Source organism: Ailuropoda melanoleuca, chromosome 16, assembly GCF_002007445.2.
Source record: "Ailuropoda melanoleuca isolate Jingjing chromosome 16, ASM200744v2, whole genome shotgun sequence".
In the NCBI taxonomy this organism is placed as follows: domain Eukaryota; kingdom Metazoa; phylum Chordata; class Mammalia; order Carnivora; family Ursidae; genus Ailuropoda; species Ailuropoda melanoleuca.
In genome coordinates, this window is record NC_048233.1 from 27599166 (window position 1) to 27617678 (window position 18513).

At 42.4% G+C, this 18513-nt stretch overlaps 1 protein-coding gene across 10 annotated transcripts in view; it reads right to left on the minus strand.

The window, feature by feature from the left end:
* The window catches only part of CAPRIN2 (caprin family member 2), a 46328-nt gene extending 40272 nt beyond the window's left edge, over nucleotides 1-6056 (minus strand). For 5 of the 10 annotated variants that reach the window (XM_034645336.1, XM_034645335.1, XM_034645334.1 and 2 more), the window contains exons 1-3: nucleotides 5846-5978; nucleotides 4502-4767; nucleotides 2506-2568 (exon numbers count right to left, since the gene is read on the minus strand). In XM_034645336.1, coding sequence (XP_034501227.1) covers nucleotides 2506-2568; nucleotides 4502-4753 — 315 coding nt within the window. In that variant the 5' untranslated portion in view covers nucleotides 4754-4767; nucleotides 5846-5978. The other 5 variants (XM_034645339.1, XM_034645337.1, XM_034645341.1 and 2 more) reach the window with 3 other exon arrangements.
* Between the last annotated feature and the right edge of the window lie 12457 nt (nucleotides 6057-18513).

An 18513-nucleotide genomic window follows, 5' to 3' on the forward strand; every position in this document is an offset into this window, starting at 1 on the left:
GGGTGGGGGAATGGGATAGACTGGTGATGGGTAGTAAGGAGGGCACGTATTGCATGGTGCACTGGGTGTTATACGCAACTAATGAAGCATCAAACTTTACATCGGAATCTGGGGATGTACTGTATGGTGATTAACACAATATAATAAAATAAAATTTAAAAAAAAAAAAAAAAAAAAGATTCTCTCTCCCCCTTTCCCTCTGCCCCACCCCCCCAAGCACTCATTCTCTCTCAAATAAATGAAATCTTTAAAAAAAAAAAAATTTAAGGGGGGATAAACAGAAGGGGGAATGAACCACGAGAGACTATGGACTCTGGGAAACAAACTGAGGGCTTCAGAAGGGAGGGGGGTGGGGGAATGGGATAGGCCGGTGATGGGTAGTAAGGAGGGCACGTATTGCATGGAGAACTGGGTGTTATACACAAACAATGAATCATGGAACACTACGTCAAAAATGAAGGATGTACTGTATGGTGACTAACATAATAAAAAAAATTTTTTTTTAATTTAAAAGAGAGGAAATTAAAGCAAAGAGCTAAGGAGCATGAATGGGGGAATGGAAGTATAGTGTTGTACGGACAAGCCTTACTGAGATGACCTTCAAATAAAAAGCTGAAGGAGACTGAAAACTGAGCCATTTAGACACCTGGGAATAAAGCATCCCAGGCAGTAGGAACAGCACGTGCAAATGCCCTGAAGCAGAAGTGTGCCTGGGATGTTCGAGGAATAGCAAGGAGGCCAGTGTAGCAGGAATGAAGTTAGCATGGGATGAAGTGCAGGAAATGCAATAAAGATGTTGAAAGGACGTAGGGAGCATCTTTTATAGGACTCTGTCAGCCACAGTAAGGACATTTTGCTACCATGATGGGTATTGAAGCTACCATGCTGAGAACAGGCTTGGACAAAGAGCAGAAATAGAAAGACCTGTGAGGAAGATACTACAGTAATGTAGATGAAAGATGATGCGGCTTGGACCAGGATGGCAGAAGCGGAATTTGAGAAATGGCCAGTTTCCGGATTTACCTTGAAGGGAGAACTGACCTTGCTAATGGGCTAGATGTGTGGTCTCTATTAGGAGAAAGATGAGAAATTGTCCTTGCCAACTCCATCCTTCTAGTTCCTCAAGCCATTAACTGACATCACTAATTAGAGGAGGAACAGGTTTTGGGGGGCAGGGTGAAGTCAGGAGATGCCAAATAGGCAACTGAACATAGGAAATCTACAGTTTCGACGACTTACCTACTGGCAATGTAAATTTGGCAGTTCTCAGCATTTAACTCGAGAATTCAAAGTGAATACTATAGAAGCAACATGTAGTTATTAAGACAGTAATGAAAGACTGAGATTAGAGTTTGCCTGGCTGGAAGTTGGAAATATAGCTTGTCCCTGACATTTATTTCTTAGAGAGCTACCATGAGAACCACCAACCTCCCTACCCCTAACCCCGTTTCCCCAAAATCACATACTACTATAACAGAACACTTCCTGCAAGGATATTTACACTAAGAAAAGTATTATCACTTTAAAAATTATTGAACATACCAGGCTAATTGAAAACAAAGCTATGTTGAAATGCTGGATGTCGAGCTAAGTCCTCTCACCAGCAATGTGAGCACATCATTCCCGGAGCTCACACAATTCAAATCTGTGCCTCAGCAAAACTGTAATTTCCTACATCACAAAAATTCTAGGTCAGTGAAGACGAGTCAACATGGCAAGGGAAAAGACCCTGAATGCCAGTATTTGTGATACACAACCAAAAATCTTAGCTAAAAAAGAAGACAACAACAGATCTACAGACGAGATCAAATAACTTAATTTTGTCCCTTCCTAGCCAAGAGATGTGATCAGGCAAAGATCCATTAAGCAGTTTTTTTAAATTTCATATCGTAAAAACTCTTTCACATTAGATAAAACTTGCAGTTGCCAGGTATACCATAGAAAATATTTTTAAAAGTTGCAAATACTATTTTAAAGTAAGGTTTAAAAAAAAAAAAAAGGCCAGCTAGCCAGATATCAGATACACGTGCCCCCTGAGAGGTTTCATAGCAATCTATGATAGAAAAGTACGGAGAGAACACAAAAGGGATTAAGGGGAAGAAAAAGAAAACCTAGTAAAGCTAGAATATTCTTTGACATTTTAGAGCAGAAAGATGACCACTTTAGAGTAAATCAGTGAACAGTGGAAAGCTAGTCTTCCCTCCACTTCTTCATTCCTCCCTAGCAAAAGTTTAATTTAAATCCATACGTTAACTCCTAGTGATGGTCTACATTTTCACTCTTAAATTTAACAACCCACAACCCCATCCATACCCTCTGCTAGTGCAAAAGTAATCCGTCAGCTCTCATGGGTGAAGAAGACAGTCTTTTGAAAAATCCAGTGGATTTTCTTTATTGGCCTTCTCAAATCTTTGGTCTCACCAAACCCATATAGAGTTTTATTAAGGAAAAAACAACAACAACAAAAAACGAGCAAGTGTGACCAAAGGATCATAAACCACTTACCAACTGGTCTGGATTAAGTTGCTCCCCATTTTTCAGGCGATCCTTGTAGTCTTCAAGTTTGAGCTACAAAAGAGAAACTTGTATCTGCTATAGTCTGATATAAAATTCTGAAGAAATAAACTAAATAACAGCCTGCTTCTTAAGAAAACAAAGTTCTTGAAGTAAGCTATTAATCTGTAAGAATACCAGTTTACTATAAGGCAAGCAGCAACTGCAGGTAAGGTCCAGTCAGGGAAAAAAAGATTACACACAATCAACATTAGTCTGAAATTAGGGAAGTTAAGCAGTAATAAAACTCTTTTCTCTTCGTGGCCTCTATTTATAATCAGACTACGTAACACATAGGGACTTAACTAGTCAATCATATGCCCCTAACCCAGTGGTGCTCAATCAGGGACAATTTTGACCCTCAGGGATCTGTGGCAATATCTGGAGATATTTTTGGTTGTCCCTGTTGGAGGATGGGAAGGAGGTGGAGAGTGCTACTGGCATCTTCTGGGTAGAAGCCAGGGATGCTGCCAATCGCCCTACAATCCAGAGGAAAGCCCTCCCCCCACCAACAAGAATTATCTGGCACAAAACGTCAATAGCGTTTAGGCTGAGAAATCCTCCTCCAACCTCATGCTTAAACTATTAGTTACCTGTTGAATTATGTGGCATTTGTCCAATAGCAAACTTCTTAATGGAAGTACAGAAATGCAAAAGATATTTTCTCTAGCATTATAATAGCCTTAATTCAAAATCTTTTTTTCATATTAAATTTGGTATGTATTTCAGTAAATACATAACAAATTGTATTTATTGTCCCCATAATAATGACATGACCCACTATCCTATTCTAAAAGCAATGTTTAGGCTCCTCCCATACCAGCTTTATAGCTTTAAAGTGCTTTCCCAGACGCTTGAAACAAAAGCATTGGTACGGACCAGATAAGTATTCAAAATTAAAGAGGTACTATAGTTCAGCTAGAGAATAAATGTATACATGTAGTTCCTCTGCCTGGGGTAAAAGACATTAAAGAGTCTCCACCCACAGATCCTGCTTTGCATGGATCCTGCATTGACTAGTTTCCCATAGTGGCAGGGAATTTCTGCTGACCCAGGCACACTCACCTTATCACGCTTGGGATTAACTGCATCACTGCATGCATTCAAAAGACAACTGGTGAGAGCTAGGGCTGCACAGAAGCTACTAGTAACTGGCCTTTCTTCACTATCTTCACTACCTTGGGTGGGGGGGGGAGAGAAACAGAGTCAACTAGACTCAATCTCTTCACACTCCTCCATTAAAAGCAACTTTCCTAAGGTTTAACTAGGTCGTAGAATAAAACCATGTAAGAGTTCCCAGGCCCAGACAGTCACTCACCTTACTATCACAAGCGAGAGAGAATCATGACACAACAAAGCAACGTGCAGTCCTGCTTCACAGGCTCCATGACTCAGGAAATGAGCAATGAGTTGGGTCTTTACATCAGCATTTACTGTAACGTTAGGCTGATTATAAGGAGTCCCTTTATAAGGCTTTCTACAATGCTTTCACCTACCTATCTTAAACGATCACCTAGCAACACAATTAGTGCTAAAACATTTTCTGGCTCTACCGTGGTTGAGGCTTCCAATGACTGCAGCAGCTATACTGCAATATCAACCGCTGCAGAAAGTCACAAGGAAAACAAGCTTAAAAAATCAGGCTATTACTCATCTATGAAAAGAAACATTAATACTACACTCAAAGAATCTGACTTAAAGCTGCTAGCTCTTCAAGTATTTCAACAGCAGCATACATAAGAAATTTTACTATGAAGAAGATTTTCAGTTATGCTGAAAAATCAAACAGAAAATGTTTAATATACCTAATATTTAACCTGCTTGTATGTTTTCAGCCAGCTAAATCCCAAGGTTAGTTACATCTTTTAGGAAGTAAAAATGTCAGTTCCCTGGCCCTTATTACTTATTACAGATGGTACATACACAGGAATGCGAGGGGAATAGTTACCTTCTTTTTCTCGATGTTTCTAATTTTGTGTTTAAGGCATATGAGTCCATTATCAATATATGTCTCATATGCTTGGGAAGGAGAGGCAGCAGAACTGAGAGTAGACTGCAAGGGGCTCATGGCCCGCTGGCTTTCCCCATGCTGACTGTGGTTCACTTGGGGCTTGGCTGACTTCATATTCCCCTCTCTTCCCTCCTCTGAACGGCCTGAAGGTGACTGGTAACCAAAAGGAGATGAAGAGAGTTGCACCATTGAAACAGATGAAGCTGAAGGAAGAAAAGAAGTTAGATATAAAAGTAAATTCAGGGTAGAGGAATACAAGGAAACTTTAACTTCCCTGAGAAGTCTAGACCCACTCCCTCAAAATTCTCTTCCACAGAAGTGAACTTAAAACCCAGTAATGGTGCTTCTATTTCACTACTTTTAAGGTGATAAGCGCCAAGCACCAGCGCCTTTACGTAGGCAAAATCTACAATACGGGGGATGTTTCCAGAAATCCAACTTTCCACAGAGGGAGAACTGCTAATCAAGCAACGGCTTCAGAGCTCCTCTTCTCTCGTAAGGGCAATCCACATTCTGAATAATTTCTATGGTCAAATGATGACACACAAAAAAATAAGCTCTCCCCATTAGGACCTTAAGGCAGCCTTTCAAACCTCTTTACACTATCCCTCACCACTAGCCCCAACCCAGTCATAAACAACGCCATTTGAGAGAAAATCCCGAACACACATTCTTTTACAGCCTCATTCACTAAAGAGTAGCTTCTTGAACAAGACCCCTAACTTCCCTTTGCTTGCTCGGGGACCTACAAGGCAAGTCCGTCACTACTAGACATTTGTAGCGAGGTACCTGCAAGAGCTCCAACTTGGTTTTCTGTTCCGTTTAGACTAAGCCATAACCATTCACACCACACCAGTTTAAAAGCTCATCGTCGCGAGCCTTACACCGCCCTGGTCAGTGGTCCTCGCACCCTTCACCCCCACGCATCCCCTTACGGAGCACCCCCAAAGCAAGGACATAACAGGCCCCACGCAGGCCAGCGCTAATCCTCAGTCCCCGCAGGGGCCCGCGCGAGAGTCGCCCCGAGGGCACCGACCCCCGCCCTTCCCACAGCTTTCCGGACGCCGAGGCACCAGGCTGGGGCCCCTTCTGCAGGTGCCTCTGGGGAGGCCGACCTGGAAACAAAACGCACTGGCCACCTGCCCTCGACGGCCCCGCCCCGAGGATGCCGAGCCGCCCTTCCACCTCTCTGCCGCGGCAGCCACCCAGCCCTGCCCACCCCGCCCGGGTGGGCCGCCTCCCCACGCCGCGTCGACCCAGGCCGCCGCAGCTCGGCTTCACCTCCGCAGGCCGCCGAGGCTGCTGCCGCTGCCGCAGCCCGGGCCCGCCTTCGAAAGCCGGCGGGAGCCAGGAGAGCTGCGGAGGTGGACCGGCGCCACCCCGCACTTGCGTCTCCTCCTCCCGCCTCCTCCCTCTCCCCTCCCTGTCTTCGCTGGCGGCGTCTGCGGCGCCGGGCGCTCCGCCGACTCAGCCGCTCTTGCCCAGGCCCGCCCTTTCCGCCGCGCGGGGTTTATATAGGCGCGCCCCGCCCCCATCCGCCCGCACGCGCATCCTCGGGCTGCCCCGGCACCGCCTCCTTCCGGTGCCCCAGTCCCCGCCGCCGCCGCCGCCGGCGCGGGTCTCGGCCCCGGAGGGCGTTTGTTCCATGCCGGGCTGCGGCGGCAAGTCGGTCGCGAGAGGGCGCGTTCTCCCCGCGATTGCGCAGATTGCGGGGCCCTAGGTGGGCCCGGTGTGTCCCCGAGAGCCAGCCGGCCGTAGACCCAGCAGCCCTGCCCGACCTTGCTGATTGCTTGCGGTAACTAGTGAATGTGCGACCTTGAACAGGTGATTTCGATCGTCGGAGAAGGGCGGCGCGCCCTATGTGGCATTGCCAGTGAAACGAGCTCAAGCCTCTGGTGGTTTAGGTGCGCATTCTTGAAATGCTGGCGTGCCTTTGCTCGCCTAGATTCCATCCTTCACAGTAGGAGGGGGAAAATCACAGTTTCTTCAGAAAGGACTCAGCCTGTGAGAGCAGAATGCCCCGAATCAGCATTGCCATAAAAACGGAGTGAGACTCCGTGCGACCCTCGATATAGGATTATGGTTATTTAGGCTATGTCATTTGCTGCTTTGAAGCAGATGGATCTGTTGGCACTCGGAGAAAAGACTGATAAAAATCTTGGTAAGGTTGCATAAAATTAACGGAAAAGTCTGGAAAGGCTTGGTGTTTCTCATACGAAACAAGGAGGGGGGACCACCCAGCGACATCTGGCCCCAACTTGTGTCCAGCTGTTACACCACACAGAATTGATTTAGGTCCTGTCCCTGAAGCTCTGATAAAATTTACTTAGGCCAGCAAGAAAAGAATGGAGAAAAATAAAAAATACAATCAAGGAAACAATGGTCCAGTTTAAAAAGTGTCAGCCAAGCCCACACAAAAATTATCATGATTTTTAAACATTTCTTGATACAGTATTTTGCCACTTATTATCTGTGTTCTTGTCGGTCCCTCCTTGAGTAATGTACCTGAATGTTGCATTTTAGCTTTGAATCTCTGAATCCCACGTCTGACCTTGAGGGTAAGACAAATATTAGACTGTCCATTTGTTTCATTGTTTATAACTAGAGAGAACAGAAGCTGCTGAACATTAAAGGAAACAAAACTGGACATAGTTTCAAAAAAAGTGAAGGACACACTTTTGGATCAATGAGAAGGCACAAAGTTACAGCGCGGGTTATGACTGTTGTAGCCTGAACTAATACCCAAGAATGGCATTTCAGTCATATTAATCATGATATGTTTGCCTTCTAATTGATCAGGAAAAAACTATCCGTTGGGTCGTATAGATCTGGCCATAGGTCCTAAATATTCCATTAAAGGAATAATTTGGAGTAAATCTGTATGGATTTAATTCCCAAAATGGATTCAGAAAATGAATCGAGAAGGAATGCAAAAGCAAAAATAATGAAATTTCAAGTCCAGTAAGATAGAGTCTGTATAAGCATAACGTAACATTTGCAGGAGATTGTACCTCAGTAGATAATGTTGCAGTGATGTCTTCTGAAAAAAAGAAAAAAGTGATTCAGAAAAAAAGCTTCCCTGCTAGAGAAGATCTTTAAAGCCAGTGAATCTGGCTTATTTTGGAACGACATGCCCAAAGCACAAATTTATCATCTATGTTCCTCTACCCCACTCCCTAATTTCCACAGCACCTTAATTTGTCTTGCCAACTATAAGGCGGTGTTTGTGGAAAGTCACCTCCAAGCTTAGCAAAGAAGTACTGTATTTAAAAAGGGATTTTTTTAAAAATGTCATTTCCAATCCATAGGGGAAAGAATACATACATTCACTCATTCAACAAATATTTATCATTATATGTCAGTTATATCTCAGTGAACCTGGGGGAGACAAACATTTATTGGGCATCTGCTATGTGTTGGGTGATTGGGATATAATGGTGAGTGAGACAAATGTAGCCCCTCCTCTCTTGGAGCTGAGTGGGAATTCAATAAAAGCTGCAGGAATAAATAGCAAAAACAACTAAGTCAGGGGAGGGGGGTGGGGGAATGGGATAGACTGGTGATGGGTAGTAAGGAGGGCACGTATTGCATGGTGCACTGGGTGTTATACGCAACTAATGAAGCATCGAACTTTGCATCGGAATCCGGGGATGTACTGTATGGTGACTAACATAATATAATAAAAAAAAAAATCATTAAGAAAAAAAAAACCAACTAAGTCAATAAAATAGAAAAACAAAAATACTAAAGACTTGTAATGGATGGTTTGTTTGATTTCTATAAAAACCCCCAAACTTTACAACCCTTGAAAATGTGAAGGTTTTAAATATGCATTGTCTGGCAAATGTATGCTTCCTGCAGGGATGGTTATACTGTAGTCCCTTAAAATCAGTGGAGCTTCATGTTGTTGAAACTGGAAAGATTAATTCACCAAAGGATGCTGAAGCTGGAAGCATATGGGTGGAGGTACAAGAAATGATCTTAGAAATGTTGTTACGGGTGATAGAAATCTGCTTCTCCCTGGCTCTACAAGGCTTTGCAAAGTGTTAACATGGAAGAAAAAGGGGGCCAAGAAAAATAATAAGAAGGCTAAGAAAGAGATTCTCAGGAAACATTTAACCAAGTAAAATTATTTAAAATATTGCACTTTCACATGCTTTCAGATTCATAAGGTGTCTTTGCAAATATCTGAGGAGAGAAACTTATGAAAATAAAGGACCGGCCAATATAGACTTCAGGCAGAAAAAAAAAAAAAAGTTGCCATAATAGTTTCAGGCATTTTTGAGAGAATACCTATAGTTTCTAAAGTTAATATTCATGTGGGCTTATTTTTTTCATAAAATTATAATACCACATTCCCAGTGGTTTGGTTTATACTGTTTTTCTGGTATTGGAATTAATGTGCTAATAGTGCTTCACCTTTAAGTCCCTTTGAGAGAAAAATACTTGGAGTGCCTGGCTGGCTCAGTTGGAGAAGCACGCAGCTCTTGATCTTGGGGTCATGAGTTTGAGCCCCATGCTGAGTGTAGAGATTACGAAAAAAAAAAAAAAAAATATATATATATATATATATACATATACATATATATATATATAAATTCTTAGGAGAGAAAGGATCAGTGTAAACTTGCGAATGTGTGTGTGGTCAATAACATCAAGCCCATAAATATACAATTTCTGTCCAACTTCCAAATATTGTAAAGCGTCAACAACACGGACTTCGGAGCCACACAAAACTTGATTTCATTCTAATTCCTGCCCTTTAGTTGAGTGATCTCGGGCAAGTTACTCAAATTCTCTGGGCCTCAGGTCCTTGAGCTATAAGACACACATAACAATACCTGCTTAACAGTGTTTTTAAGGACTTTAGTTCACTTATGAAAAAGCATATCTTGGGGGACTGGCTGGCTCAGTCTGTGAAGCGTGCGGCTCTTGATGTCAGGGCTGTGCGTTTGAGCCTCACGTTGGGTACAGAGATTACTTTAAAATCTTTTTTTAAAAAAAGAGAAAGCATAGCTCTTGGTAAAGGACCATGAAAATCCTTCACTGAGGTATCTTTATTTGCTGCTTTTCTGACAGCGCACGGCCCCACATTTCTCCTGGTACCCTGAGGAGAACTAGAGAACTTTAGGGCTGTGAAATCCCTCCCTTATCTTGAAGATAAGACAAGTGAAGCTTCTGGACATCTGGAGTTTTCCAAGGACCTAAAGAATCTAGGTTTCCTGCCTGCTAGTGCAATGGGCATCCCAAGTTTTTCACCCCTTTTCCTTGCTATTTCCATAGAAAACATAGAAGTAGGCATTTAATTACACTGGCAGAATTGAAGCTAAAAGGAACAAACAATTCGGTACTACTACATCTTCAAAGGAATTCAGTCAGTAAGACATCTTAAAACAGTCTTATTTTTTGACCCAATAGTCCTTATTTTGGGAACCTGGCTATGGAAATAAGCAGAGATATAGACAATAATTTATGTATAAAAATGTTAATTACAGCATTTTTTAAGTGATGAAAAATGATAACCACCTAGGCATTCAGTGATAGAGTAATAGCTGGATAAGGTGACTCTGACCCATGAATTATAATTCCAGCAATACAAATAATCTTTTTAAAGAATATTCAGTAACATGGGAAGTTTTAAAAAAGGTAGGATAATAACATGACATAAAACATTATTTAGTACAATTGTGATTTTGTAAAATGTTTAATTTTATATGCATAGGAAAGGCTAGAAGATCTTTTCCTCTGTTGTTTATAGCATATGTTTATTCTGGATATCAAATGAGACAGAAAATTTCTCTCCAGAGGTAACCACTTTTAATTTTTTTGCTTAACTTCCAGATTTATTTCCAAGCAAATCAAATACCTGTATAATTTTATTTACAAAAATGGGAATGAACTAAACATATGTGGTAATTCTATCTTCACTTAAAATATAGTAAGCATTTTTCTATTAAAACAAATTTTAACTTTTTATTTTTTTAATGTAAGCTCTACACCCGACATGGGGCTTGAACTCAAGACCCCAAGATCAGAGGTGCCTAGGTGGCTCAGTAGGTTAAGCATCTGCCTTTAGCTCAGGTCCTGATCCTGGGGTCCTGGGATCAAGTCCCACATGGGGCTCCCTGCCCAGTGGGGCACCTGCTTCTCCCTCTGCCCCTCCCCCAGCTTGTGCTCTATCTCTCTCTCTCATAAATAAAAATCTTTTTAAAAATTAAAAAAAAAAAAAAGACCCTGAGATCAAGAGTCGTGTGCTTTACCAACTGAGCTAGCCAGGTGCCCCACAAATTTTAACTCTGAGTTGGCTTTGGGAGATAGAATTTCATATGATATTAATTCTCTTCTTTTTACTTTCCTGTGAACAAGTTAGAAATCAGAAAAATAGGCTTTTAGGTGACAGCTCATTATTTAATAGAAATGTTAATCATCCAAATAGGAACCACAACAATAATATATGATAGTAAATATTTGAGTAAATGGTCATCTGCATAACTCTTGCTCTCAAAAAAGGACAAGAATCCTAAATGAAAGATGAAAAACTTATCCTAAGAGAGTACAGCTTCTTTTGCCATTTGAAAAATACTTCTTATTCACCATCACTTTGTTACCCCAGAACTTCTCACATAAGTTATTTACTCATTTTCAAAAAGCAATAGGTGTGACACCGCTGATGAGGGAGCAAAAGGCTGGCTGAAGACAAAGCCCAAGCTGATACCCCGCAACCCCCACTCCTGGGTGGGACATGTGTGACCTTCTTCCAGGGATCTCCCAACTATCTTAATGTTAGTAACTTGCTAGAGGGGAAAGCAACCTTAACTTGACAATGGCAAGGACTCTGGCATCTTGTAGGTATTTTCTAGGTTGGTCCTCTGTAGCATATGAAAGTTCCTTTGAAACCTCCCTTTTTCCTTACTTCCCCAACTCCCGAGTATATAATCAGCCACTCCTCAAGACCCTGGAGCAGCAGCTCTTTCTGCCCACTGACCCTCTCCCCCCCCCCCCCCCCCTNGCTTTAGTAAAACCACCATTTTGCACCAGGATGTCAAGAATTCTTTCTTGGGGGGCGCCTGGGTGGCACAGCGGTTAGGCGTCTGCCTTCAGCTCAGGGCGTGATCCCAGCGTTGTGGGATCGAGCCCCACATCAGGCTCTTCTTGTGAGCCTGCTTCTTCCTCTCCCACTCCCCCTGCTTGTGTTCCCTCTCTAGCTGGCTGTCTCTATCTCTGTCAAATTAAAAAAAAAAAAAAAGAAGAAGAATTCTTTCTTGGTTGTTGGCTCCAGACTCTACCCCACCGAACCTCACCTAAATTCCATAACTACATCAACCAAGAGCACAGCAATAGAATTACAAATAGATAAATTGGACTTCATCAAAATCGAAAACCTTCTGTGCTTCAAAGGACACATCAAGAAAATGAAAAGTAAAAAAAAGTTTCCTTGAGACATGGAACTTTGCCATCAGTTTTGATGTGGAAACACTGTGATGTATAAATGTTGTTGGGTAACAGCAGTTTTTAGGGTAAAATATGAAAGGTTTAAAAGGTTGGGGAAAAAAGCAAGCTCTGTCCCTTACTGAGACATGTTAGCTTTTTTCTTTGTATTTTCATTGTATTAGATAAATAAATGTGAATGTACAATTGTATAAAAAAAAGAAAATGGGGCAACCCCTTCGGGTCCCCTTCCTCCTTGGGAGCTTTGTACTATCACTTTGCTATCGCTCAATGTTTCTTGCTTTGCTGCCCACCAAAAAAAAAAAAGACAATCCACAGAATTGGAAAAATACTTGCAAATCATATATCTGATAAGGTGCTTGTATCATTAATAATACATATTGTATTAAATATTATATACAATATGTTTTTAAAAATTGTGTTACTATTTTTAAGTAGTTTCCACACGCAGCATGGAGCCCAATATGGGGCTTGAACTCATGACCCTGAGAGCAAGACCTGGACACTTAACCAATTGAGCCACCCAGGTGCCTCTTAACACGTTTTTATATAAGAGAATATAAAAAACTCTTATACTAAATAATATAAAGACAAACTAATTTTAAAATGGGTAAAAAATCACTGCTGGTGAGAGTGTAAAATGGTGTAGCCTCTCTGGACAACGGTGTGGCAGTTCCTCAGTTAAACATGCAGTTTCCTGGGCGCCTGGGTGGCACAGCGGTTAAGCATCTGCCTTCGGCTCAGGGCGTGATCCCATCATTATGGGATCGAGCCCCACATCAGGCTCCTCCTCTATGAGCCTGCTTCTTCCTCTCCCACTCCCCCTGCTTGTGTTCCCTCTCTCTCTGGCTGTCTCTATCTCTGTCAAATAAATAAATAAATTCTTAAAAAAAAAAAAATGCAGTTTCCTTCCGCATGACCCAGCAGTGCCAAGTGTATACTCCTAGCTGTATACCACAAGAAATGAAAACCTATCTCCACACAAAAGTCAAAACACAAATTTTCATAACAGCGTTATTCAAATAATCAAAAAGTAGAAGCAATCCAGATGTCCATCAACTGAGGAGTGGATAAATAGAATGTGGTGTACTCCTACAAAGGGATATTATCCAACCAACAGAAACCATGAAGTACCCTGGACACAGCAAAGCCGAACCTTGGAAACACAGCACTATGAGAAAAAGAGCCAGGCATAAAGGGCCACATACCGCATGATTCCATTTATGTGACATGTCCAGAATAGACAAGTCTATAGACATAGAGAGTAGATTAGTGGTTGTCTAGGGCTTGGGGGTGGTTTTAGAGGGAAAAATGAAGAGTGACTGCTAACTATATAGGGTCTCCTGGTGGGGAGATGAAAATGTTCTAAGGTTGAGAGTGGTCATGGTTGCACACTTCTGTGAATATACTAAAAACCGCTGAATTGTAAACTTTAAAGGGGTGAATTGTACAGTGCTGTAGGTTGATTTGTGTCCACCAAAAAGACATGTTGAAGTGCTAACCCCCAGTACCTGAGAACATAACTTGGAGATAAGGTCTTTGCAGATGTAATCAAGTTAAGGTGAGGTCATAGTGGATGAGGGTGAGCCCCAAATCCAATGGTGTCCTCGTTAGAAGAGAGAGATTTGAGGGAAGCCTGGGTGACTCAGTCAATTAAGCATCTGCCTTCAGCTCAGGTCATGATCCCTAGGGTCCTGGGATCGAGACCTGTGTTGGGCTCCCTGCTCAGCATAGAGCCTACTTTTCTCTCTCCATTGGCCGCTCCCCCTGCTCGTGCTTTCTTTCTCTCTCTCTCTCTCTCAAATAAATAAATAAAATCTTAAAAAAAAAAAAAAAAGAAGAAGAAGAAGAAGAGAGATTTGAAGACACAGAGGAGAAATGGAAAAGAAGACCATAGGAAGACAGAGCTAGAGATTGAAACCCTGGAATTACAAGGCAAAGAGCCCCAAGGATGGCCGATAGGCACCAGAAACTAGGAAGAGGCAAGGAAGGATTCTTCCCCTGAAACTTTGGAGGGATCATGGCCCTGCTGACACCTTGATTTTGGACTTGTGGTCTCTAGAACTGTGACAGAGTAAATTTCTGTTGTTTTAAGCCACTTAGTTTGTAGTAATTTGTCATAGCAGCCCTTGGAAACTAACATATATGGTATGTGGGGTTTATCCTAATAAAGCTGTTTGGGGGGTTTTTTTTAGGGTTTTTTTTAAGGACTCTGGTTTTAGTTTTGTCGTCAGTGGAAATTTATATACTCCAATGGCAGAGAGCATTGAAGTGTAGAAGGCAAAGGAAAGCCCTAACCGTGAAGATTTCTCCTGGGGGGCCCAGAACTCATGTTTCATGCACACAAACTGTTGTAGCTGCCGGGCAGCATAATCCATTGGTTCCTGAGTCTTTTATTCTTTCTTGTCTCCGAAATCCTTGTCTCACCTGGGTTTAATTCTGTAACTGGGCCACAGACAAAGCAATCTTTCTTTCTCCATTGTGTTACAGTGCTTAGTTCCTCAGTTTATTACAGATTTTCAGTTTTTCTAGGAAGAGCCTGGACTAGAAAACAGTCTGAGATACTTTGCATCTTCTCGACCCCAAAATTTGCCCCAAATAATGTTTATTATCCAAAATTCGATACTGTCTCATTTGTACCTTTGGGGTTTTAATTTGTGAAGGTGACTTAGTGACAGCCCAGAGAGGTCAGTGCCATTGAAAGAAGATCTGTGTTACTTACGTTTCCCACGAGGAGGGCTCCTGCCACACCACACAGGGCCACGTGGGCGGCATCAGGTTTTGGTGAGGAGGCAGAGGCGGGAGTGAGGGGAAGGCACAGGCCAGGGCCGTAGTTGGGGTTAATGCAGGAAAGACAAGGCACGCACAGTAACCAGTGTAGAGTTGGTCAGTCTGAATAATTTCAGCAGTCTTCGTGCTACACAGAGTGGTCTCTAGTTGTGGGGGATGATTTAAGGCAGGGGAAATACTGGCTCAGTGTGTGAGAGTATAAGACGATGTGCTGAGTTCAGACAGGTTGACTTGCAAGAGGGTAAACACCGGCTGGGACGCATGGATGCCATAGAGACATCCAGAACCTAAACACAGAACAGATACTCCATTGCTTATTACCTTCAGAGCAAGTCTCCCATCGACCCAAGTACATTGTCTGAGTGGGTAACAGCTAAATAACCTTCCCTGTTGTTTGGAATTGTTTGGGAACCAAACTTTTGTTCCCACTTTCATTTTCTTCAATCGTTGGCTCCCTGAAGCCGTGGGTCCCTCCTCACTGCCAGTGTATCCTAACAGGTCTGATGATGTCGCTTCTTTCTCATCACTGAAAGATCACAACAAAATTTGAGTGGCTCCCTCCTAACCTCAAGATCAAATGTTCTTTGTAAATTATTTAAATTTTACTTTTGAATAGCTAATGCAGTACAGCCACTCTGCAGAAGGAAATGACTCCCTTAGCGCGCATCTCCTCCCTTCCCTTCCTCCAAGGCAACCCGCACTGTTTCTTGTGTACCTTTCTGTAGATTTTGATGCAAATACAGTCAATACACATTCTCCCACCACCAACCTTCTTTTTTAGCCAAATGTTTGCATACAAACACCGCTGCACCTCAGCTTTTTCAGTCCTCCGGTATCACTGTCCACGCGCCTCCTCGCCTCCTCGTTCTTTCAAACAGTTCGCATTGTTTCATGTCTCACAGCAGCAGTTTATTTGGCCCGTCCTCTAGGCAAGAATACTAAGGGTATCTCCGACCTTTTGCCTTGACCAATAATGCTGCAAGGAATAGCCTTATTTTTATACCATTTTGCACATTTGTGAGAGTCTCTGGCAGAGAAATCCTTAAAGGCAGGATTCCTGAATCAGTTGTACTCGGTTAAGCGTTTCCAAATCACTCCGCCCCCAGTAAAAGCGGTTCCATTGAGATTCCCCTCAGCAACATACAATGAGACCTGTTGACCTCACCGTCATGACCACGTGTGGCATCCGCCACGTGCCCTGCTCACATTCCAAACACCTGTCAGTATGTTCCCATGATTTACAGCTGTCAGCATCTGCATCCTTGTGCCTGACGACTTACCCTTCCCATCCCCAATTGCACAAGGTGCTCTGTAGGATTGTGGGGGAGGTCAGATGCACAGGCAGTTACGCCCCCCCACACACACAGACCCACACGCAGCAGCCCTCATTCATGACTTCTCAGGTCCTTCATCCCTCAGGTGGGATCATTCTGAAGCTTGTATGTTGCGTTAGCTGCCAGGAATTTCCTACAAGGAGGCTGGCTTAATAATGTAACTTTCATTAGCTGCTTTACTTTCTCTATGTCACTTCCCTACTTCCCTTCCCAGTGTCCCTTTCTAGCCATCCAATTTGAAATGCCTCCCCTGGTTTCTTTTTGTTTGAAATTAAAATCAGGCAAAAGTGGGATCGGCAAGCTCTACCTCCCCAAAAGTAGTTGAGCTTCTTCTTATTATTTGATCTGAACGTTCCTCTATCTATTTCTCACTCATCACAATATTGATATTTTTCAGTCTATTGGAAACTAATCTCTTTAAAACTATGCTGCTTTAACTAAAGCATTAAAGCCGACATCTGTGCTAGAATAAATTCCGTGAATTACCTATTTTAAAACTAAGAATATTTTGTTGGGATGAGCACTGGGGGTTATATGTAAGTGATGAATCACTAAATTCTACTCCTGAAACCAATACTACACTATATGTTAACTAACTTGAGTTTAAATAAAAATAAATTTAAAAATAAGAATATTTACCAGGGCACCTTGGTGGCTCAGTTGGTTGAGTCTTGATTTCGGCTCAGGTTTGATCTCAGGGTCATGGGATCGAGCCCCACCGCGGGCTCTGTGCTCAGCGGGGAGTCTGCTTCTCTTCATCTCTCTCTCGCTCTCCCTTTACCCTCCCCCCACTCATGCTCTCTATTAAATAAATAAATCTTAAAAACAAAAAGAATATTTACCTTAATCTTAGGAGGAATCCTGAGAGAATGCACACTGCATTCCTGTAGGCTGACAATGAAATGATTCTTGGGGGATGCCTGGGTGGCTCAGTCGATTAAGCAGTTGACACTTGGTTTTGGCTCAGGTCATGGTCTGGGGTTGTGGGATCAAACCCTGTATAGGGCTCCGCACTGGGCAGGGAGTCTGCTGGAGATTCTCTCTCCCTCTGTCCCTCCTCCCTCTCACGTATGCTCATGCACTCTCTTTCTTGCTGTCTCTATAAAATAAATAAATAAATCTTTAAAAAAAAGAGAGAAAGAAATGATTCTTGGGACATAGAGAAGAAAGGAAAATAAATACATTGATTTCAATAGGAATTTTTTATTTAAGATGTAGACTTTTAAAACCTTCTTAATAGTTTTTTTCAAAATGCCTAACTAACAAGTTAAACCACACAGGAGGAGAAATTACAATTGATCCATTGATCAATGATCCATCCATATCCATTGATGCAATTTCTTCTTTCTAAGAAAGAGATTTACATTCAGACACAGGTAGATAAAACCATTAGCAAAGTGTAAGTCAGCTTCTTACCACTTTAGTTTTATTACTGCTAAAATGGGATAATAATTCACAATGTTGTTTTGATGGTTAAATGAGCTAATAGATGTACTTAACACATTGTTCGGCATATGATAAAGACTCAGTAATTGGTAGTTATTCCTATGAAGACAGTTTCCACCCTTATGACATTATCTCCTCTAGAGTACTAGTAAAGAGTTGGAAGAACATATCCCATGAGAGTTCTTGACCATGAGGACAGCCTAGGGAAAGGAAGCAGGGCACTACATAAGGCATTCACAGGATAAACCCCATCAATTTTTTAAAATAATTTCTCCCAGGGGTGCCTGGGTGGCACAGTGGTTAAGCGTCTACCTTCGGCTCAGGGCATGATCCTGGCATTATGGGATCAAGCCCCACATCAGGCTCCTCTGCTATGAGCCTGCTTCTTCCTCTCCCACTCCCCCTGCTTGTGTTCCCTCTCCCGCTGGCTGTCTCTATCTCTGTTGAATAAATAAACAAAATCTTTAAAAAAAATAAATAAAATAAAATAATTTCTCCCAAGTAGAAAGGAGAATAGTATTCCCACAAACTCCTCCTGAGAAATATGCTAGAAAATTAGCCTCAGATAATCAAAATGACTCAAGAGACATTAACATAAACTGTAGCATTGATCATGAATAGCTCAATACCACACAAAGAGAGATCATCAGACAGGACAGTCTTCCTAGCAAGGACCACGGCATCACCTGTGAAGCAGCAGCGTCAAGAAAATTGAACCTGGGGCGCCTGGGTGGCACAGCGGTTAAGCGTCTGCCTTCGGCTCAGGGCGTGAACCCGGCGTTATGGGATCGAGCCCCACATCAGGAGCAGCGTCAAGAAAATTGAACCTGGGGCGCCTGGGTGCCCTGCTTGTGTTCCCTCTCTCGCTGGCTGTCTCTATCTCTGTCAAATAAATACATAAAATCTTTAAAAAAAAAAAAAAGAAAAAGA